This window comes from Alligator mississippiensis, chromosome 8 (genome assembly GCF_030867095.1).
Source record: "Alligator mississippiensis isolate rAllMis1 chromosome 8, rAllMis1, whole genome shotgun sequence".
In the NCBI taxonomy this organism is placed as follows: domain Eukaryota; kingdom Metazoa; phylum Chordata; order Crocodylia; family Alligatoridae; genus Alligator; species Alligator mississippiensis.
Genome location: NC_081831.1, coordinates 17028815 through 17051588, shown reverse-complemented (window position 1 = coordinate 17051588; position 22774 = coordinate 17028815). Strand labels below are relative to the sequence as shown.

The following is a 22774-nucleotide window of genomic DNA, read 5'->3' as shown; positions in this document are numbered from 1 at the left end:
ACTAATAACTCTCTGGAGCCTGCTGCCACTACCATCAGCCTCGGCACTTGTCTATGTCTTCACGTGTTTCTCTCGCTTTATAACAGTTTACATAATGAGTAATAAGTACTTCTGGGGATCAGTGAAGGCTAAAGAGCAATTAGTGCTGCTGGAAAAGAGCTGACTGTATCCATGTAGTTTTGTTATATTTGGAAATGGGCTCCTTGAATTCCACCCTGAAATGGAAGTTCTCTAGTACTCCAAGGAATGGAAGAACTGTTATAATTTAAGTTTCTATCCAAGACCTGAGATCTTCAGTAGTTATGAAGAACTGGCAAATTTCCCTGTCTTTCTACCTCTTCCTAGCTCACTTTTGCATAGCCAGGAAAAATGATGTATTGGTAGTTAATAGAAAAGAACAGGAATTGTGATAGTTACTGCCACCAAATTGCCATGAAGGTGAGCTGCAATGCTTCTCATGGCCTAGGCTCCCCACAGAATTGCCAGCTAGAAACTGTACAGAAAAGCCATGGGACACTTATTTCCTCCTCCTTCTGTTTATAAACCTGCCACAAGTAATTATTTTTGCCATTGTTGTTTAAATTAGATGAAGTTTTTGCATATTACTATTATAATCTGAGAATACTAGATTAAACTAAGAATGGCTTAGGTACTGAGCAAGGTGTCCCCTGCTTGATTTGTCCTCAAATATATTAATGCATCTACATTATAATGTGCAGCATCCTCTGCCATTCCAGTACTGGGCCTCAGCATGGCTCTACCAATCAACTTAAATGCTGAGCCCCAACATCCATAACTATTCCAGGTCTATATATCAACTCTGAGAGGTGCAGCAATCCCAACTGTTTCAGTCCTGGGACTCACCTAGCAGACATGGACAGTAGAAATTACTTGTTCAAAATGATGGAGTAGTTATTTAATGCAGGCTAGTGTTCAACCTGGTCAATAATTTATATTCACTAGAATTAAATTGTTCAGTGCAGGCTGCCAGGATTGAATTCAGGCCATAGCATTCTCTAGTTATTCTTAAAGATATATGTACTTGAGGCCAATAAAATTCTACAGCTTTTGTGATAGTTTGGGAAACTTGACCCTACAGAATTTATTCATTCTGGTTGATTACAAAGCAACCATATCCCTAAATGCCTCTGTGCATGTAGAACCCAGCACCTGCCAGGCTGCCATGAGGACTGGTATCTTGTCTTTCCCAGGCAGGGACACTAGGATTGTCATTAACCCAGTTAGCTCCTATTTCAGAGACCCCCTATGGGACTGTGGGATGGGTGAAGCCTAGGAAAATCAGCTGGACCTGTCTAGTCTATGGGGATGTAGGTGTTGGAGCAGTAAAACTGAACCCAGAAGAGGAACAAAGATAAAGGAGATTTTAAAAACACAGAATCTGAAAAGTTAAGGAAGGGGGACTCAAAGGAAACAGGTTCCTTCACAGACAAGGAACCTTTTTGACAGATGAACTAGCCAAAGAAGAACATTGCCTGCAGCCTCAGAGTGAGACTCCAGGAATGGCCACAAGCTGGAGAAGTATAGCCCAGTAGTCAGGACCTGGTATCCTGGAAAGACAGAAACTGGAATCCCAAATAATGCTCAGGAGTGGTGAGGAAACTAAGACAAAGAATCATATACAGGGGAATCATATTATACTTGGATTTGTATAGCTCCTGTTTTATCAGAAGTAAATAGTAACTGTTCTTAGAAATCCTTTTGCTAAGCCCATTTCTATTTGCTTCAGCTCTCAAATATTCCAGAAATGTTCTTTTGCAAACCAGCCTCCACAAATGGGAGCTCTAGGAATGGGTACTTAAGTATTGGTGTATCTTGTGTGTGATGGGTGGGGAGGTTAACACAGGATTTCAGAGCTTATAGCAAGTGAATCATAAAATTCCACTTGTGGAAGGAATATAGGACAGATAAGCCAAAGTGATAGTGACAGCAATTGAATCCTGTGCAGATGCTTTTAAGCAGGAAAGTCTGAAATAATACGATCCAAGTATGTGAATCCAGCGACAGCAAAGTGATGAACATTCAGTGAACAAAGTTCAACCAAGGTTGGGACATCTTGTTTTTCAGACCCCAGATACTGGGCAGTTAGATTTGGTTAAGAAGTGCAGCTAGTAGAAAGTGCCAGTCTATTTGATTTGCAAAGAATTTGCAGAGCCCTGGAGAGAATTTCAGAACTGAAGTAGTGCACCCTTTGTGAAAGAAGAGTGCCCACAGAGTTATGGAAATAAACCGAGTAAGTGACTTGAAGAGGAAAAAAACCACAGCATGATTATAATGGGGAAAACACAGGAATCATAAAGGGAAAATTAATAGAATATTTTAGATTATGTCCAGTGATAAGATGCATACTTAAATTCTCTATCTACAGATTAGTTATGGCAGAGAAAGTGATGGTCACAGTTAATTCAAACTAATATTACTGATTATCAGGCATATTCTGAATTTTATTCTCCATATCCATAATCCAATAACCACTGGCTTCTCTCTTGAGAAGGCTTCCAACTACTGTGGTATAGCCTTATGTGTTGGGCAGCTGCCAACAACTAACTGGATGGAGATAACCCAATGTTCTCACACAGGTTATGAAACAGTCATGAGATGATAAAGATTTTCATTTGCTCCAATCCAAGCTGTCACTGAACTGGTGCCCTAAAGGAGAAAGGTTCATCTGCTGTTATCAAGTTTAGGTGTTGCTGTTTTACATCAAGCAGTTTCCATCATCCTTATTTCAACCACTGGTAATAAAACAAATGTCCCAGATTGGATTTTAAAAAGTGTCTGAAAATAACCACTTTTCTGTAAGTCGGGTCCTGTCTCACAAGCAATTCAGCACCATGGCCAGATCACAAAGAATAAGAAAATTAAACAATGAAAATTAAGTGAGCAGTAAGGATATTTATTGGAGTGTTGCTGGACTCCCAGGCCCCAAACCTATCTTCTGGAGGGGAGTCAGTGAATGAACAATGAAAGTACAAGCTGCTTCTTTCTGGTTCTTTGGCTCTTGTTTTGCCAGGTAAGTTTTTCTTTTGGAAGAACTGAATGCGTGTGTGCAGTTACAGATAAGATTAACGAACCCAGAGTCAAGTCGCCTTTGGAAAATATTTTTCTTAAAAAACCTTTATCACAGGAATGACATTCATAACATTGATACCACTCCTATCCCAAATCCCCAGCTAACTAAAGCCTGTGTATCTCTCTCTTTCACCTTGCTTGGCATTTATAAGCAGTAGCAAGAGCAGTCATTTTACTGTCTGATATGTACTGCATAAACCACCCTAGCTTGTTCAAGAGAGAACACAGTGCTGTAGGTTTTAATTAGCTGTGTAGACACATGGCATACATATGTGCTGAGTGCAGTGATGAGGGCATTAAAAATGTGAATAGAATTTTAATTGCTTAAACCTTTTCTTTTGTGACTCTTAACTGAGCTTTAATGCTTTCTAGTTAAGTAGCCTTTTCAGACGTTTATAAGCTTACATGCTTTATAGCACCTAAGTGTTTGGTAATTGTGGGAAGGAAAAAACAGCCGAGCTTTCTTTAGTATAAAAGATAATAAATTAACTGCATGCATTATTATAGTTAAGAGAGAAAATAGAAGCAGGCATATTTTGGGCAACAGGCATTCAAAGGTATAACATTTTTCAAGACTGTACTACAAATAATGGGTCAACCTGAAGACAGTGGAATTACATCTGAATAAGTGAGAGCAGAATCTAGTCATGTGTAGACCAATCTTCACTGTCACTCCATGTTACAAAAATAAAATTTATTGAATGTAAAAACATATTTTTTGAATGTTGCTATAAAACATAAAGCAACAACATTTGTTTAGGCTCTGTTTTCCTTTGCATTTTAATTTTTGATTTTGAAACTCATAATAGCACTAGTTAATATTTAAATTATATACACTGTGGGGGTTGTTTGCTTGTTTACTTTTTTATAGATCTTTTTAGATTGGAACAGCGCTAAATGAACTTGCCAATTATAGTCAGCAAAATTCTGCCAACCTCACTCACGTTGGGTATTTCACTTGAGGAGGGGGAAAAATATTACTTAGTGAAAGCAAAGATAGCAGAATGCAATCCACTGTAAGAAATGATTAAAGGTAGTATGTATGCATCACACAAAAGCTGATCCTACACAACCAGGGAAATGATTAATGTCTTTTTGGTTTTGAATAGGGCTTTAGTGCCTAATTCTGAGCATCACAACTGAAAATTACATGCTGTTCCATTGAAGTCAGTGATCACAAGAGGATACTAAACACATCCACGTCATTAGAGTACTTAAAAAACAGGGTTACGGTTTTATCAGCACTCCTGATAGGAAAAGCAGTCATAAGGCAGGGCAGATATACATATATAACTTGGTTTATTATAATATACTATATATAATGTAAACCTGGTTTATATTAGAAACCTGGCTGTTTATTTATAAATACACATACACACATATATACAGGGGTACTATAAGTTGATTCAGAGGTACTTATAGAACCCCTGTATAGACTCTTTTGCAGGATTCAGCTTCTTGATGTATTTGTTTGCCCCCAATCTATCATACTTGTAATTCCCTTTAGAATATTTTTAGCCAGTCAAGAATTGAGGCCTCCACTCCTCCAGATACATAATCCGTGTTTATATTTAAAATGATCTCCTATTGTAAAAGAGTTTTCAGTTTGCATTTGATTTTGAAGTATGAGAAACTGAAGGAAACATCCGGTCTTTGGGTCAAAAATGTCTTCCAGTTGTATGTGCAAGTCAGCGAAGAAAAAAAAATAATCGCAGATTCGAGAGGAATTGTTTTAAATGCAAAGTTAAATACATTACCAAGCAAGATATATTCAGGAGCATGAGCAACAGATTCTTTCCTTTGAACTTTTTGTGACTTTGAGCAAGGAAAATATTTTCTCTCTATGAATTTATGACTCATATGTTGAGCACATTTTGTTCTTTATTCCCATCCATTTTTACACACACACTACAACTATAAATTGATACCGTTAGAAAACTGATCTCATAGCTCCACCAGTTGGAACTTGCAGAGATCTTTTTTAATTGTGGCATTGGGGATTTGTCTGTTTTTCTGCATTCCTGAAAGCAAGCTTAGATAACAGACATAAAACTGTACAACTGTCTTTCAATTTGCTATCTCCATCCTCATTCTAGCTGATCTCCTTTTTCCTTTGAACGTTAGACATTACATGAAATAAATTTAAAACCCCCCACTCAACATTTTGAATTAGTCAATAGGAGAAGAAAACTAGGTACCTAATATTCTTAGAAAAGCTGGTGTGTCTGACGCATGAATATGGATTTTCTATCATGAAATCCTCTCTCAAACCAATGAGCTTGTATAAATAATTATCTAAACTATGAGAAGCCAGATAATTCAGCATACCTTTACATCTCCTGAACTTCAGTGTGTGGGTTCATAGCTGGAAGATTTCAGTCAGAAACTTGGTAACTCACTCATATGTATTACAATATATTTTTCTTTTGTAGGAAAAAAAAGAAAATCATCAGTGACCGGAAGTCATGAAATCATAGAATCATAGAAGTAGGGTGGGAAGGGACCTTGTATATCTTCAAGTCCAACCCCCTGCCTGGGCAGGAAGAAAACTGGGCTCAAATGACCCCAGCCAGGTGGGCATCAAGCTGCTTCTTAAAGACCCCCAGGGTAGGAGCCAGCACCACTTCCCTTGGAAGTTGGTTCCAGATCCTAGCCGACCTGACTGTGAAGTAGCTCTTACGGATGTCTAATCTAAACCTACTCTCCAACAACTTGTGGCCGTTATTCCTTGTTATCCCAGGGGGCACTGGGAGAAGCAAGGTCTCCCCCAACCCCTTCTGGTCCCCCCTAGTGAGTTTATAGACGGTCACAAGATCCCCACTCAGCCTTCTCTTGTGAAGGCTGAACAGGTTCAGGTCCCGTAGCCTCTCATTGTAGGGTCTGCCCTGCTGTCCCTGGATTATTCAGGTGGCCCTCCTCTGGATCCTCTCAATGTTGTCCACATCCCTCTTGAAGTGGGGTGCCCAGAACTGGACACAGTACTCCAGCTGTGGCCTGACCAGTGTTGCGTAGAGGAGAAGGAACACCTTCTTTGCCCTACTCAAGATGCACCTGTGGATACACGATAAGGTCCGGTTAGCCCTGCTGACCGTGACCTCGCATTGTTGGCCCATGTTCATCTTGGAGTCAATGATGACTCCAAGATCCCTTTCTGCCTCCGTGCTCTCAAGAAGGGAGTTTCCCATCTTATAAGTGTGCTGCTGGTTACTACTGCCCAAGTGCAGCACCCTGCACTTGTCTGTATTGAAACGCATCCTGTTTTTGTTAGCCCTCCCTTGCAACCTATCCAGGTCTTTCTGCAGTCTTTCATATACACTCAACACTGACCTAACTGTACTTTTGTCTTCTGTGGGCATAAAATATGGACAATGGTCTTGTAAACCCTACCTAAAAATAGAAATGATACAAAAATAGTTATAAAAGCCATCTGTACCACGGGGGGGGAGCACGGCGGCGGCAGACAGACGTTTGATTTGAGTCCTTGTATGACTTCACAATGTGAACATCAGTGACACTGACATAGCACCTCAGCTTAACATTCAAAACCACAAGCCTATTTTTAATACTCATATAAATAAAATACCCTTCCCAGAGTCAGGTTGCCCAGAAGACATCATTTTACCCTTTGCCCACTTATTAAGGGATGGCCTGTAACAAGAGAATCACAAATCTTGGAGGTTAGAAGTCTGCTGCCAGCTAGATTTGGCCAGTCCTTGCAGTGTTTGATCTTGTTTAGCAACCATGTAAGTCTGAAGATAACGTGCACATCTGCCGATAACAGCTACACTGGTCGTGCATTTGGGAACTGGGTGGTAAATGCCATTTAGAAAAACCTGTCAGAAGCTAGTGCTTTTATCAACTTGTTACACTGCCTTGTTAGTTGGCCTTTGTTATCCGTTACCCTCTATTATACTTATGGAGAAAGGACCATCTTTTGTCTTGTGTTTGTGTAGCTCCTAGTGTGGTAGCATTCTGATCCATGCCTATAGTTCCCAGGTATAGTAATAAAGCTTCTCATTGTTCGTTTTTAACACTGGGGCATAGTAACACATCCCTCATGTGAAACTTTCTTCCAGACTTGCCAGAGAAGGGTTCACATTAAGGGTTGAACATCTCTCCATTATAAGCCAAGTTTTTAACCTCTTCACATTACCTTCTCCAGGAAGAAGTTAATCTTCCTGGAATTATATATAATCTCCGATACCAAGGTGAAACTTTCCCATGGAGTTTAATTCTAGATTTAGTTTTTAGTTTTGGGCAATTCCAAAATTTTCTTAGAGTTCACATTTGAAAAAAAACAAACAACTAACTTTTGTAACTGAATCTCCAATCTGGTTCAACCTAGAAGTGCCAAATGTATTTTGTTGACCTTGAAAAATAATTTAAAGATTGGAGGATCTAACCAGGTCCACTATGCAAAACCCTCCAGCATTCACTACCTCCCCCCCCTTGATTTAGGAGGCAATTTCAACATCAAACATGTTAGGGCAGAAATAAAAGTAAACTGTAATCCACTGGTACAGAGAGACAGACAACAATAATTAATTAGGAAACTAATATTTTATTTTCCTATATATTAGGAACATTATATTTAGACAGCAGGATAGAATGAAACACTATGCTACTGAGGAAGGTCTAGGTTTCCTTGCTAGCCAGTAATTAATTAGCAATGAAACAACTAGTAGAGTTGGGGAGATATTAATGTTGATTGCAAAATTGCTCCCAATTCATATCAACATACACTGCAAAACCAGTGGTCAGAAAAATTCAGCAAGCCACGACACCAGATCCAGTGAAAAAATATTTTAGTGCAATAAAGTCACTCCAAAATATTGAACATACTTGTTACAAACTATGCATTTGTCTCACCTACCTTGTGTCCTGGTGTCAAAATATCATGGGAAGCCCACACCTAAAACAGCAGAGCTACTGTTACAGTGTTACTATCCTGAAGGCACCCAGAACAACTAGGATTCTGCAACATAATGCTTTAATTTAAGATACTTTAATGACATGGTGATTAGGAGACAGTTTATCTTTATATGCATTTACAGTCCAAATTTTACCTGTTTTTGGCCTTGAGTGCCTAAGTACCACCAGCTAAAAAGTACAGTTTTGGGAGCTCTCAGAAATAAGACCGACTTTATGGCATCAGTAGTATGAATTAGGGGAAATTCATGTGAAAAATCACCCACTGATCTGAGAGCACTACCTTGCCTTATTTTTAGCAGGGGTGATGATACTAATAGCAATAAACATCAAGTAAACCATGTATAACAGTGCACAGTACCTCCTCCGAGGATGCCTACATGCAGTGCTAGCCCTGCTTGAAGAAATTCCACGTTACAACAGCTTCCCTCAAAAATCAAATTCTTGACAGCTCTGAGGAACTTGCTGGAAGCTGCTTGACTCGCAGACAGGGGCACTTATGGGCATACCAATAAATGCAATAAAAATCTCTGAAAATAGCTGGAACGTTTGAAAGGTCCCTTTATAGTGCACTGTAATAAACTTGGCAGAGGAGTCTACTCAGTACTGCAGAACTATATTAACACTGACTATCCCACAAACACTTCCTGGGTCCCCTTCCTTGGTTCCATGTTAACATCTGAGGGCGCTTTCACACATGCAACAAAAGCCGCTCTAATTAAAGCACCACTGCGTCTTCTGTATCAGCATCCCTGTGCTTAAAAATGGCAGCTGGGGCGCTTGAACTAAAGCTTCTTCTACGAGCTTTAGTTCGAGAGCCCCCACTACCATTTTTAAGTGCGGGAACGCTGATACAGAAGACGCAGGAGGCTACTGGAGCACAGCAATTGCCACACTTCAGCTGACTCGATTAATCTGACGCACTGGAATTCCAATGCATCAGAGCAGCCTCTATGTTCGTGTATAGGCGTCCCTACTGATTTGGTACAGAAGGCTAGGAATGCATAGCTGAAGAGAATCTGAGCAAGCTAGCAAGAACTAGAACAACCAGTCTGTGACTTTCGGGCATTTGCATAAATACCTAAAGAGACTCTCCTACTGATTTTTTCAGTTATGTGCAGGTGGGTATACTTAATGATACATATCCTGCTCTGAGGCACATCTGGTCCCCATCACTTTCTTCCAAAATACTTGAACTCAAGTGTTTTTTTTCTAATTAATTCTGCCTCAACTGAAGTGTGCACCATCAGTTTTGCTGTGTCAGCTTTTTCATGCAACTCTGGAATTAACTACTTTCTTGGAAAGCTCACTAGAACTATTCCTGCAACAAGTATCTTAAGACAACAAGACTGAAATGTCACTCTTGGGATCCACTATAACCCACCAATTCTAGATCTTTGGTTGTGCAAAGAGGGCAGGAGTCAAAGGATCTATTTAACGCTCTTAGGACTTCAGTTGCATCACCAAGAAATGCAGGGTTTTCCAAGCAGGGAGTGAGATACTATGCTTGAGTGGGAAATCATTTCACCAGGTTTCTCATGATACTGAGAGAGGACCCTCTGTACCCTGTGCCAAAATGGTTCCAATGGTTCATGTAGTGGAAAAGCTGATACAACTTAAGTCGTTTCTCAAAGCCTGGAGCTTTGGGAATTTTACTGTGGTAGGCAGAGTAAAAAGAGCTGTTGAAACCACCAAACATCCCAGCTATTGCAAGTTCATACTCTGAATGACCATAGAAGGAAGCAGGGTCAAAGATAATTGGGCCAGAGTCATCCTCAGCTACATTTCCTCCCCATAGATCACCATGGAGGAGAGCAGGAATGATCTCCATGTCACAGAACAAACTGGGTATCTTCAGCTGCAGGAAGAAAAAGTGAGAGGTACCATTGAGATATTTTGAGATGAAAGATGGTAAGGTCTGATTACTTCAGACAACAGTTGCTAAAATCATCAGCCAAACTGCATACACACTACAGAAAGTGAATTAAGACATTTACAAAAGGAACTGATTACTAAAAACTGCAATGAAAACAGTGGTGAATTTTATGTTTAAAATAAAATAAATAAGAATGCATGCATGATTTCTACTTTTTCAGAACCAGAGACCCAAGCAACTGAAGTTCAGTCACCCAGTCACATATCCTGTTGTTGGAATGCCTCTATTAGTGCAAGATAGAGGCTCTACACCTGGGGTCAGCAGACAGCCTATGGCTCATGGGCTGGATTCAGCCCACACAGCCATTTGATTTGGCTCATGGATGCAGGTCTTCAGCATGCAGGGATGGAAAACAACAGTGGGAGAAACAAAGTGGTGGCAGCCAGGTCCTAGTGCCTCCTTTCTACCTCTGACCTGATCTGGGTCACTCCAGACAGCAACCTAAAAAGGTTGCTGACCACTGCTCTACACACAATTAAAAGCTGTCATGTTTTTTAAGTTTCAGGATGTGAGGTAACTGCTTTAAGAAGCAGTGGTATTAAGAAGTAATGCAATCAGGGCTCCAACTTCAGCCAGTTGCCCAAGTATGCAGACACATTGCCCACTGGGAGAAGGTATAAGAACCTTTCTATTATCCGTAAGTAGAGATCCACAGAGTAGGTAGCTAAAAATGAATCGATTCAGTGAAGACACAAATATTATGTAAAGGGGTAGTGCTACTGAACAACTCAATGTGTTCCCTTATACCAAGGGTGGGCAATTATTTCAGGTGGTGGGCTGCTTAAGGAGGCTTGGTGAGCTGTCGAGGGCTGTGTGGGTAGCCCTGCCGCTTGACAAGTGCCCTGCCCCCTGGGTGCTATCTTGGGACTGGAAATCCCACCCTGACCTCTGACCTTTGCCACCAGAAGTCCCTCTCCTTTCCCCCCTCCTTTGGGGGGGAAGGGTTGCCATCTTAGAACCAGAAAAAACAACAAATCATACACTAAAAGTCAAACACCTACTATAACATATTCTAATTCCATTACAAAAAATATTTTTGTCATGATTTGTGTTTATGTACTGTATATTGAGGTGACTGCATAGTAACTCAAAAATAAATTCTTAGTCTCCTATACTGTATGTGGGGGGGGGAGGGTGGGGGGGGTTGTGTATGGTGGGGTATGGGGGGAGTTTGTGAGGGGTCATGGCTGTGTGGGGGGCACAGGGTGTGTGGGGGAGGTTGTGTGGTGTGTGGGTGTGTGGCTCTGGAACATACTGGCCTCTGGAACACGGTCCTCTCCTGCAGTCAATGCAGACAACACTTGCAGGGGATGGGGTGTGTGTGTGGTTTGTAGGGTGTGAGGGAGGGTGGCAAGGATGTGGGGACATCCCACCCCCACGCCACACACACACTTCCTTCATGGCGCAGCAGCGAGTGGGGGTGCGAAGCGTAGCCACTGCCAGGCCGTTTGTTTCCCTGGTACTCCCCGCACTCATGGGGCACAGGAGGGAAGCCCCAGGTACCACTTTCCCCATCCCAGCTCACTCCAGTGCCTGAGGCTTCCCTCCTGTGCCCCACGAGTGTGGTAAGTGCCAGGGAAACAAACAGCCCAGCGGGGGCTGTGCTCCTCGCAGCACTAGCCGGAGCCAGGAGCCAGACAACAGCGCCAAGCAGAGTGCCCCCCCACTACTGCTGCTGCCCCCTGCTGCCTGCCAGGGCTGTGCGCCATAGGGAGTAGTGTGTGTGTGTGGGGGGGGGCCTATACCTCTCCCCCCTCACACCCACACCCTGCCCAGCTAAGCTCCATGCTGCTGCCACCCCACTGGGCGAGGGCTCCATGCTGCTGCCAGCCCCAGCTCCACGCTCTGTGCTCCCACCCAGCTGCAACCCCACCCCCAGCTCCTTTACCTACTGTTTGGAAGGAGCGGGATGCCGGGGAAGCCTGCAGCAGCAGCCCTTCCCATGCTAGCGGGGCCAGCCCTTCTGCCCATAAGGGTGGAAGCGAGGCATAATAGAATATGTTGGGGGCAGGTGTAGGCACCTCACTCCCACCCTTGTGGGCAGAAGGGCTGGGTGGGGTACAATTCACTGGGGGGTGCCGCAGGCCAGATCAAAGTGCCTGGTGGGCTGGATGCAGCCCACAGAACATATTTTGCCTGCCTCTGCCTTATGTAAGTTCCAATAAGCATAACACTCCCAAGTCCAGGGAGATGCACATGTGAACTTAACCCAGCACTTCCCTAGTGGCAATGCACAGTGCTACCCTGCATCCATTCATTTTAGAAAGTTAGAACTGGTTGATATTGCATGAAGTCACTGTACCTCAGTGTGGGGGTTCTTTAATCACTGGAAGTTAGCATCCTTTTCTAACAAACCGTGGAACATTGCAATAGAAGGCAGGAACTAATATATTTTAATAAAAGAAAAGGAATAGAAAAAAAACAACCCCCACCTACCCATCAATACATTAAAACACATGAAGTAATCTTACCTGAAGTTGTGCCCAAAGTTCCCTTGCTTCCCTGTCTCCTGAATTCTTTTCAATCATATCCATTTGGGGCTGGATTCGCTGAGTGGCAAAGAAAGTCACCCAATCATTCTGCCAGTCATTCACCTGGAGGATAAGATCAAGCACAGGTTCCATAACACAAGAGAGAATACCAAGTTAAAAAAAAAAGTTTTTGAATACAGTCTCAGTTAATAACTTCCAAGACCAGATAAATGTCCTAACATTCGGGGCCAAATTAATTCCTGGTATACCTTCACTGATGTTAATTTTGGCCATTTCTGTTTTCCTAAACAAAACAATATCTTACACTATCCCAGCATTTCCTTTTTTAGCATTAAGAAAATGAGGTGCAGAATCTTTAAGTGACACACATAAATCCCCCAAGAATGTACGGTGGCAGCAGGTACCAATGGGTTAAATAAATTCAGAGACTAAACAAAACCTACCTGGGGGAGATAACCACAACAGGTGACCGTATTAAAGCCAAACTGATCCACAAATTGGACATCTGTTTCCCCTTGACTCTTACCTTTCAAACACAAAACCACAGAAAAAAACACTAATTATAAAGATTTAGTATCTGCAATGCAGGTGGGCCTTAAATCAGATGAAGATATAGTAATTTCCATTATTGGTAAAAGACATTTTGCACCTCAGTACTCTTTTTACTATGATTTCCATTGAATTAAAAATATGACAAAAATATGCAAGTGTTAAACTTAATTATTTAAGCTAGTGTTATATCTCCTCTGAAACAAGGCTGTTGTGCACAATGGTGCAGTGGGATGAAAAGCAGGGATCCCAAATCAAAGAAATATTTTGTCCATTAGAGAGAGAACTATTTAAATATAGCCCCAAACCACTTTTAATTATAACACAAAAAGCAATTTGTTCTAAATCTGTTTTCATGTGTGTTACTGGAGCAAAACAGATGTTCCCTAAAATAACAAAGTCATTTTAGCAACTGCCTGTTTTGCAGACTATTATTAACTAGATTAATGTCACTAAATTCACCGACAGCTGTTTACTGTACCAACTGTGTTCCCCTCTTTCTTCAGCCTCTCTCCAATTTTCTGGTTGTGAAGATGTAGGTCAGCCAACTGTTGTCCAAGCTTTCCTGAATGTCTAAAAAGCCAAAATAAGTTCTTTTATTATCACTGAAAGACACAGTAAGCAGTGAATTCACAGCCTGATATACATGAGTAACTCTCTGTGTTTGCCAAGCATGTGGAAAACTCCCTTCTCTGGGAACAGAGACATCTTTTTAAACATTTTTGGGGGGTGGTGGGATGGGGTGGGCAGGGGGTAAAAGCATAAGATACTGAAAACTGCACTTATGTGGCTATTTCTGCCAGTATTACCATGAACTGAAATGAAAATGAAGAGAAACCACAACTTTATCGCCATAAACTGTAGGAAGAACATGCACAATACAGCTTTTATACATTTGATTATGCTCTAGAGGAAGAGATAAGTAAGATTCACCTGGCTCTCTCAACATCAGGAAACCCAGAATACTGAAGCAAGACTGTTCTCATTCTCCAAAGGTTGATACCAATTCTCTAGCACCTTCTGCACTTGCTTCAGTCCATCTTTAAGTTAACCTCTTCCAGATGTTTCTGCTATTATGGAGCCTAATTGTCTCCCAAGATCAGCGTGTTAAGTGTCACTTGCCTACTTTTCCTGTGCTGACAGCTCTCCAAGAATACAGGGATCAGCAGGTGAGCAAGCTAAGGGGACATACATCCTGGTTCTAGCACTGCTCAGAGCAGAAGGGTAATGCAGGCAGAGGCTACATAACAATTCTGCAGCTGCCTGCTTGATGGGCTCCCTGAGCTGGCTAGAGGCCCCGAGGTTGGTGTGGGAAGAAAGTAAATTGAATTCCCTGATGGAAGCACGGATCAGCCTTCAACACATTGGTTTTACCCTGGGTCTTGGGTGCGGGGGAGGGGACATAAAGCAAGGACCATAGATGTTAAACTACCAATATTCACAACATGAATGCCTTCATGCCTGTTTTGGGAAGTTTCACGCATACCCCTATTGAATTGTAAGAAATATTTAAATAGGAATGCTGTAAGTCCTCAAAGATGCAACCTAGGAGATCATGGGTTGGCAACCTGTAGTCTGCAAGCTAGATCCAACCTGGTGGTAGTGGACTTCGGGCACCACGGTGATGGGGAGAATAGGCAGTGGTGGCACTGCAGTGGGAGTGGTGACTGATGCTCTGGCTCCAGAGCAAGCTAGGTTGAAAGTGGCTTGTGCTTGGAGCAAAGCCTCATTAAAGTGGCCTCCCACTGCAAAACACTGCCAAACCCTGTACTAAATCATCTCGTCTGAGTCACTCTCACCACCAACTCTCAAGATCCTTGCTGTAAATACCTTAATTTTTCTTAGCTGAGGAATAAATTGCTGGGTTAAGTGCTGTGAAACACAACAGAATGCTGTATTCAGTGTTACAGTTTTTAATGGGTTGGAGACAAGAAGGGAAGCATCAAAATGTATTTCTCCTCAAAAACAAATAACATGAAGATCACACAAATCTGAATGCCTGACAACATGACACTGTCAAAATTTACCTGTTTAAACCCTTCATTTCCAAGTGCTCCATCACAAACAGCGTGGTGCCCCCTGGCAAGTCTATAACTTTGATGGGTTTGGGGACCTTTATTGTCTGGGTTTTCAGGAGGGCTTCTAAACTTGCCATTTCTCCCTCAAACATTCGTCTAGCCTGTTAAACACAAAAGAACAGGATTAGTCCCCAGGAACATTGTTAGCAACAAAATTAAGACATTCCTCCAGGCAAACCACATCTGAGTCTTTTTTTTGGTGCAAGCATATACAAGACAAAGGAGGGTCCACAGTTGGGTTGCTTATGGTATGGTAACCTACAGACTTAAGAATAACAGGAGAATCGGTTTCTTTCCTATATGCCCACCCCTAATGAAACAGCACATCTTCCAGCATTTTGTGTGGTCATATAAATAACTCAACAACTGAGTCAAAGCCTGGTTTGTATAAAAGCCTGGCTTGTTTCCATTCATTTTATACATATGCTTACTGATCAAAAATTCCAAATGAACGTGATATACAGCAGGGATGTCAAACATGTGGCTTGTGTGCCACGTTCAGCCCACAGAGCCTGTCTCTCCAATCTACTGAACTACTAGAGGCACCAAATGTTGGGCCCTTTAGCCCCGATGGACATGGCCATTGGTAGTGAGCTTGGCTTCCCTACAGCTGCAACCTGCACTACCCTTGCTCCCACTGGACCCCATGAGTCTGTCACCGCTGTGGTGGCCACTGTGGTCCTCATGCCCCAGGTTGGATTTGACTTGCAAGGAACCCCACAGTCTGAATCCAAAATAAAACCGCAGGTGAATCTGGCACCCCAATATATAGGAATAAGTGTCAAATGAGTTGCAATGTATGTCAGGAAAAAATGAAAGTGTGTGCTGGGTACTGATAATCTATGTGGCTTTGCACATACAGTTCCACCTAGAAATACTGAATTAGCTGTTATTATGCCTTGAATTTATGTTTCTGCAGAGAATAAAAATAATTACATTGCGCCTAACTTGTAACCTGGGATGTTCTTTTAAATGAGAATGCAGGGGCCAGCTCTGCAATCATCATTTATGTTTAGAACTTATTCATCTGAGCTGCTCCATTGATTCCAATGGACTAGCTGTGTGAGTAAATGGTATTTAAAGCGTAAAGTGTGCAGAAGGCAGCCCATAACCAACAGTATTTGCTAAAAGCCCTAACAAAACCAAATGAATAAAATATCAAAAGATTACTTTGGATACAAATACAGGAATGAGAATCATCAAATAAGCCACAGGTGATGTTGATTACAAACTCCCTGAGTGAAGGAGAGCAAGAATGAAGAATTTCTGGACTATTAATGAGTCTGAAATTTTGCTTTAGAAATAAAATGATTTCTCTTTCCAAAACATAGCTCCTTCCAAAATATTGCTGTAGACAATAGCTGAAAACAGGCTTATAAGGGAACTGCTGATGTAGTCAACTGCTGTGCACACAGCACAGCATTTTTAATGAAATTAATGAAGGCTGCTTTCATCAGCACTCTGTGTCTATAGATGCATGGTAAAATCACAAAACAATGACTACTGAATAGGAAATTTATCCAGGTCCTTGATATTTACTCAATACATCTTTCTCCCAGCCAAGTGTGCTGGAAGAATTGCCTGCCAATTATACATCTATATATGTATTAACAGGGTGGGGGATGACAGCAACATGACATGACAGGGAGGTCCTAGATTGTTCCCTATAAAACTACTAGATTGACTGCAAAGCAAACAGCTCTTTCAATACCTTTCCTGGAGGACCTCAACACATTTAGGTTTCAGAGGTTTCATAGTCATTAGGGCTGGAAGGGACCTCTAAAGATCATTGGGTCCAGCCCCCTGCCCAAGGGGCAGGAAGTCAGCTGGGGTCAAGGGATCCCAACACGATAAACATTCAAATGTTTCTTGAAAGAGTCCAGAGTAGGTGCCTGCACCACCTCTGGGGGAGTCTGTTCCAGGCCTTGGGAGCTCGGACAGTAAAGTTTCTCCTTATGTCCAGCCTAAAACGATTTTGTAGTAGTTTGTGACCATTAGACCTTGTCATCCCCTGGGGTGCTCTGGTGAACAGGTGTTCCCCTACATCCTGAAGCACACCCGATGTACTTATAGGCTGCCACCAAGTCACCCCTGAGCCTGCACTTTTCCAGGCTGAAGAGTCCCATGGCTCGCAGCCTCTCTTCATAAGACCTATTCTCTTGCCCTCTGACCAGGCGCGTGGCTCTCCTCTGGACTCTCTCTAGCTTCTCCACGTCCTTCCTAAATTGTGGTGCCCAGAACTGGATGCAATACTCCAGCTGCGGCCACACCAAGGCCGAGTACAGCGGGAGGGTGACTTCCTGAGTCTTGCTCGAGATGCATCAGTAGATGCAAGCCAGAGTTTTGTTCGCTGGAATGACATGGTTACCCTGCTGCTCATATCACCAACCATGAATAAGGCGACAGGTCTGAAACGCGAAGTTGGACACCTTTCATTTCTTTCACTAGTGCTATTACTGGCGAATGCACAAGCTGCGTCCGTGTGTGCACCCACGTCTCTCTTTCCTCAGCCAGGACCCAAATCAAACATATCTTCCTCTGCCTTTCCCCACCGCCCAAAGGGCCGCAGCGTTGCCCAGACATCCCGCTTAGCAGCGCCAAGCCTCCCACAGTGGTTCGTGCCCGGGGCTGAAGATGATGGCACAGAAAGTCGATACAACCACAGAAAACTCTGAGGACGTTTCCTTTCAGTGCAGGCAGCTGGTGACTGACATGTGCCTGGAAGAAGGAAGGCGCCGCTCTATCTTTCCTAGCCTGCTCCAGACCCCTGCAGGGGGTGACGATACCTGACAGCACCCCTCACCTGCCGGCCCAGGGGATGTCAGGACGGCTCCGGCTGCAGTCTGCAAGCGCTGGCTCATATCGACAGCGGTCTGATGGCGTGCAGCCACCTGCCCGCCCCACTGACCCATTAATGCCCCCGCACCGCAGAGCGCGGGTCCTGCCCCTCCAGCGCATCGCGCGGCCCGGCCGCTTCCCGCGCCACCCGCAGCGAGCCCGGCGCGGCAGAGCCTGGAGGCCGAGCCCAGCCCCGCCCACCTCCGCCTTCGAGTTGCTCTTCACGAAGACGCGGCCGCGGTCGGTGTCGTAGCTCTGCCCCTGGCTGATGCAGCCGCCGCCCGAGTGGCCCGTGGGCCGCAGCCGCGCCGTGCCCAGCTCCCGCTGCAGCGCCGCCTCCATGCCGCCGCTAGACCGGGACGCAGGGCTGCGCATGCTCCGAGCCCCGCGCATGCGTGCTGGCAACATCCGAAACCAATGCCCTCACCTACTCTCCCACTGGGTAGGGGGGCGGTTCCAGCCTGAGCAGCAGGGGGCGCCGCAGCGCCCATGAGGGGTGGGCGTGGCCAGGAACGAGAGGGGCGCTGATTGGCGTGGCTATGGGAAAGGGGCGGGGCAGGGCCGTGCGGGCGTGGGGAGTGTGGGTTTCTGGTTACTTCTGACCCACGCGGGTTTCCTCCTTGTCCGGAGCACCTCGAGATCCACGGGGTGGCGCGCCCTCTTCCCCTCGGAAGGGATCTCCGCCGCACGAGGCATGAGATTCAGGGTCCCTGCACTTCCTCATTACCGCTACGTGCTCCCAACGTTAAGGGATGGATTTAGTAGCCGTGTTGGTCTGAGACAAAAAGAAAAGCAAAACTCCAGACCTCGTGGTTCAGAGATGATACCTTGCAGAAAAGGATGGGGGTGTTTTTCAGTTTCTTAGTTGGTTTAATAAAAGGGATCATAGTTTCATAGTTGGTAGAGTCGGAAGGGACCTGAGCAGATCATCAAGTCCGACCCCCTGCCCTGGCAGGAAAGCATGCTGGGGTCAGGTGGCCCCCAAGAGGTGATTATCCAGCCTCCTTTTGAAGACCCCAAGGGTAGGAGCCAGCACCACTTCCCTTGGAAGTTGGTTCCAGATCCTAGCTGCCCTGACAGTGAAGTAGCGCCTCCTGATATCCAGCCTAAATCTACTCTCCAACAACTTATGGCCGTTATTCCTTGTTACTCCTAGTAGCACTCAGGGGAACAGGGACTCTTCCATTGCCTGCTGGTCCCCCTTGGCCAGTTTATAGACAGCCACCAGATCCCCTCTCAGGTTCAGGTCCCATAGCCTCTCCTCGTAGGACCTGCCCTGCTGCCCCCTGATCATGCAGGTGGCCCTCCTCTGGACCCTCTCCATGTTGTCCACATCCCTCCTGAAGTGCGGTGCCCAGAACTGGATGCAGTACTCCAGCTGCGGCCTGACCAGTGCTGCATAGAGGGGGAGGATCACCTCCTTGGCCCTGCTCGAGATGCATCTGTGGATGCATGACAAGGTGCGGTTAGCCTTCCTGACCGTGTTCCCACATTGGCAGCCCATGTTCATCTTGGAGTCTATAATGACACCAAGATCATTTTCTGCCTCTGTGCTGAGGAGAGGGGAGTTCCCCAGCCTGTAGGTATGCTGCTGGTTCTTTCTCCCCAGGTGCAGTACCTTGCACTTGTCAGTGTTGAATCCCATCTTATTCTCATCCGCCCACCCCTGTAACCTGTCCAGATCCAATTGCAGCCTATTCCTCCTTTCTAGCGTGCCTACTTCTCCCCACATTAGTGACATCTGTGAATTTGAACAGGGTGCTTTTCACCCCCTCGTCCAAGTCGCTGATGAAGATGTTGAACAGTGCAGGCCCGAGGACCAAGCCCTGGGGGACCCCACTGCCCACATCCCTCCAAGTCAAAAATGACCCATCCACCACCACTCTCTGGGCGTGGCCCTCCAGCCAATTGGCGACCCATCTTTCTGTGTAGGCATCCACACCACAATCTCCTAATTTTTTAATGAGAATGGGGTGAGAGTCGAAGGCCTTCCTAAAGTCCAGGAAGACTATGTCCACCGCGACACTTGCGTCCAAGGATTTTGTGACCTGGTTGTAGAAGGCCACCAGGTTGGTCTGACAGGACCTGCCTCTAATGAACCCATGTTGGTTGCCCCTAAGCATACACTCCCCTGCTTGCAGATGTGCACCTGGATAATTTTCTCAAAGAGCTTCCCCAGGACCGAGGTAAGACTGGGTCCTCCTTACTCCCTTTTTTGAAAATGGGGACCACATTGGCCCTTTTCCAGTCCTCTGGCACCTCACCAGAGCACCACGAGTGCTCGTAAAGCCGTGCCAGGGGTCCTGCAATGACCTCTGCTAATTCGCTCAGCACTCGGGTGGAGATCATTAGGACCTGCTGATTTGAACATGTCCATTCCCTCTAGAAGTTCCCTGACTAGGTCCTCGCTGACCCTGGGCCTGGCTGTGCCTCCTCTGGGACTACTGGGGATCCCAGTGGAGGGGATGACCTGGTCCCTGATCAGAAAAATGGAGGCAAAGAAATTGTTAAATAGGTTAGCTTTGTCTCTTCCATCACTTTCTGAACCAAGAGCTCTAGAGTTTTGCATTTCCCAATTCTAAGAGTGTTTTTCCTCCAGGAATTTCCTCAGTGTTTCAAAATGTTGGGAGTCTCTGGGTAATTGAAAGAGATGTCCCTGAGAGGAGCCATGTGTCGTGGTGCAGCTGATTTGCTTCCCCAGATGAAAGGCACATTGCCCTTTGTCCCACCCTTGATGGCGGGGACAAGTTGGGCTGTATCTCTCTGCTGCCCCAAGCCCGCCTGTGGGGCAAAGTGCTTCTACACTCAGTCCACACCATGGGGCTGCCTGGTGGGGGGAACAGCACGTCCCCTCTGCCCAGCCCCCTGGGCCTGGAGCCATGGAGAACACTGGATGTTCCCGAGCCCAGTGCAGGTCTGGGGCAATGGGCAACACAGGGTGTCCCTTCTCACTTCCTCCTCAGCCAGCTTTGCAGGGCTGGTTGAACAGGGAGAGTGCTACATGGTAACAGATCAGGACTCCTGGTAGAGGTGATATTTTTTATTAGATCAATAAGATTTTTGCAAAAAAAAGTCTTTAGTTGCATGCTTTTGGGCACAAACACCTTTCATCAGGCATTGGAGAAAAGATTGTAAAAGTTTTCCTGGGTAGAAATGAAAGTTCATATTTCATAGAATTTCACAGAGAGTCAATAGAAGGAAAACTCCTGGCAGACTCCATACCAGCTATGAACTGACTGCCCAGAGGAGTTTTCCATCTATTGACTCCTCTGTGAAATCCTATGAAATATCATTTCTACCCAGGAGAACTTTTATAATTTTTTCTCCAATCCCTGATGAAGGCTGTTGGTACCCAAAAGCATGCAACTAACGAAAATTTTTTGCAAAAATCTTGTTGGTATAATAAAAGATATCATCTCTACTATGAGTCCTGATTGCTTTTTCCTCTAGACCAGGGGTATGCAAGGTCTTTTTGGCCAGAGCGCTGAAAAACACCACAATGCCTACCATGGAAGGTGCCGGAGTGCCAGCGTGCCAGAAAAACAAAATGAGGGCAGGGGGTACATGGCAGGATGCCCTGCTTGTGCCCCTTGCCCCCCCCAGCCCAGGCTCTGTGGCTGTCAGGAGCTACCCCGGCTCTGGGTAGCTGGGGTAGCAGTGTCTTGCAGTGTCTTGCAGCAGGGCTTGCAGTGTCTCAGCTGCCTGCTGGGAGCAGCCCAGGCTCCCGGCTGGCAACAGCTACCCAGAGCCGGGGCTGGTTGCAGCCAGGAGGCTGTAAACAGCTGTGCCGGGCTCCAGAGCCCAGGCATCAGCTCTGTACCGGCACGTGCATACGCACCTCAAAGCGGGCAGTGAGCCTGAGGCAGTGCAACCCCAGTCTCTCCCCTGCTGCTGGCACAGAGTTGGTACACAGCCCAGCACAGATATTTGTAGCCGGCCGGGGCTCGGGGCAGCTGCAGCAAGCAGCAGGCAGGCTGCGAACAGCTGCGCCAGGCTCCACAGCTCTGGCATCAGCTCCATGTGGCAGTGACTGCAAGCGCACCTCAGAGCAGATAGATGTTTTCTGAAATAAAGCAGCAGAATCTATTACTACCTTTTGTTGCATCACTGATTTTTCTGTCACGTGGCACAATAAAGGGCATCAACATCGAACTGCTCTGCATTTATGCCTTCTTAACATTTTTTTAGACAATGTCTGTTTCCACCATCTGTTTACTGGACTCAGTGCAAGAGAGCATGGCATAGCTGAGGTCCTCTGCAAGGATCCTGGACAACAACAGCATTTGGTGGGTGGAAAGAAATAATAGTTATTTCCTCGCAGGGCTTCCTGCTTCTCCCCTGCTCCAAAAAAAAAAAAAGCCTTGAGGGGCTTTTTAACCATTCCAAAATGCTCCTTAGGTTTGCAAGCATCTGTAAGTTTACTGTGTGATATTGGATAGCATTACTAGAATTTAAGTGGGGAACTTTATGATTACCTAGTTAGACCTCCTAGAAAGCACAAACCAGAGATATTCACAGAATTAACTTCACTATAGTGAAAATATCAAGACCAATTAGTTGTGTTTGAACTAAAATATATGTTTTGTGACAGTTGGGGTTAAAAAGCCTAATGTGACTTCTGAGGAGGGGACTAGATAATACAGAAGACTTAGCCCTCTGCACTTTGTACAAGGAGCCTGGGAAATGGCAGGGCTTTTCACACCCTTGGAACTTCTCTGTGAAGGCCAGACAGCAGTAGGAGGAGCAGAGGAGTGTCATTTCTACAAGTCTTCCCCTCTCACTGCATTCTTTATTTTCTCTCAGTTTTAGTCCCTTGATCCCAATTTTGTTGCCAAGACTTTTACATTCCTCTATAGAAATAA

At 44.9% G+C, this 22774-nt stretch overlaps 1 protein-coding gene across 5 annotated transcripts in view; it reads right to left on the bottom strand.

Annotated features, from left to right (window-relative positions):
• Nucleotides 1-7631: 7631 nt before the first annotated feature.
• The window catches only part of FN3KRP (fructosamine 3 kinase related protein), a 71103-nt gene continuing 55960 nt past the window's right edge, over nt 7632-22774 (bottom strand). The window contains exons 1-6 of one of the 5 annotated variants that reach the window (XM_006268724.4): nt 18114-18292; nt 15024-15175; nt 13463-13569; nt 12891-12973; nt 12427-12549; nt 7632-9877 (exon numbers count right to left, since the gene is read on the bottom strand). In XM_006268724.4, coding sequence (XP_006268786.2) covers nt 9539-9877; nt 12427-12549; nt 12891-12973; nt 13463-13569; nt 15024-15175; nt 18114-18287 — 978 coding nt within the window. In that variant the 5' untranslated portion in view covers nt 18288-18292 and the 3' untranslated portion in view covers nt 7632-9538. Of the gene's footprint in view, nt 9878-12426; nt 12550-12890; nt 12974-13462; nt 13570-15023; nt 15176-17877; nt 17978-18113; nt 18293-22774 lie in introns of those variants that run through there. The other 4 variants (XM_006268725.4, XM_014595853.3, XM_059732183.1 and 1 more) reach the window with 4 other exon arrangements.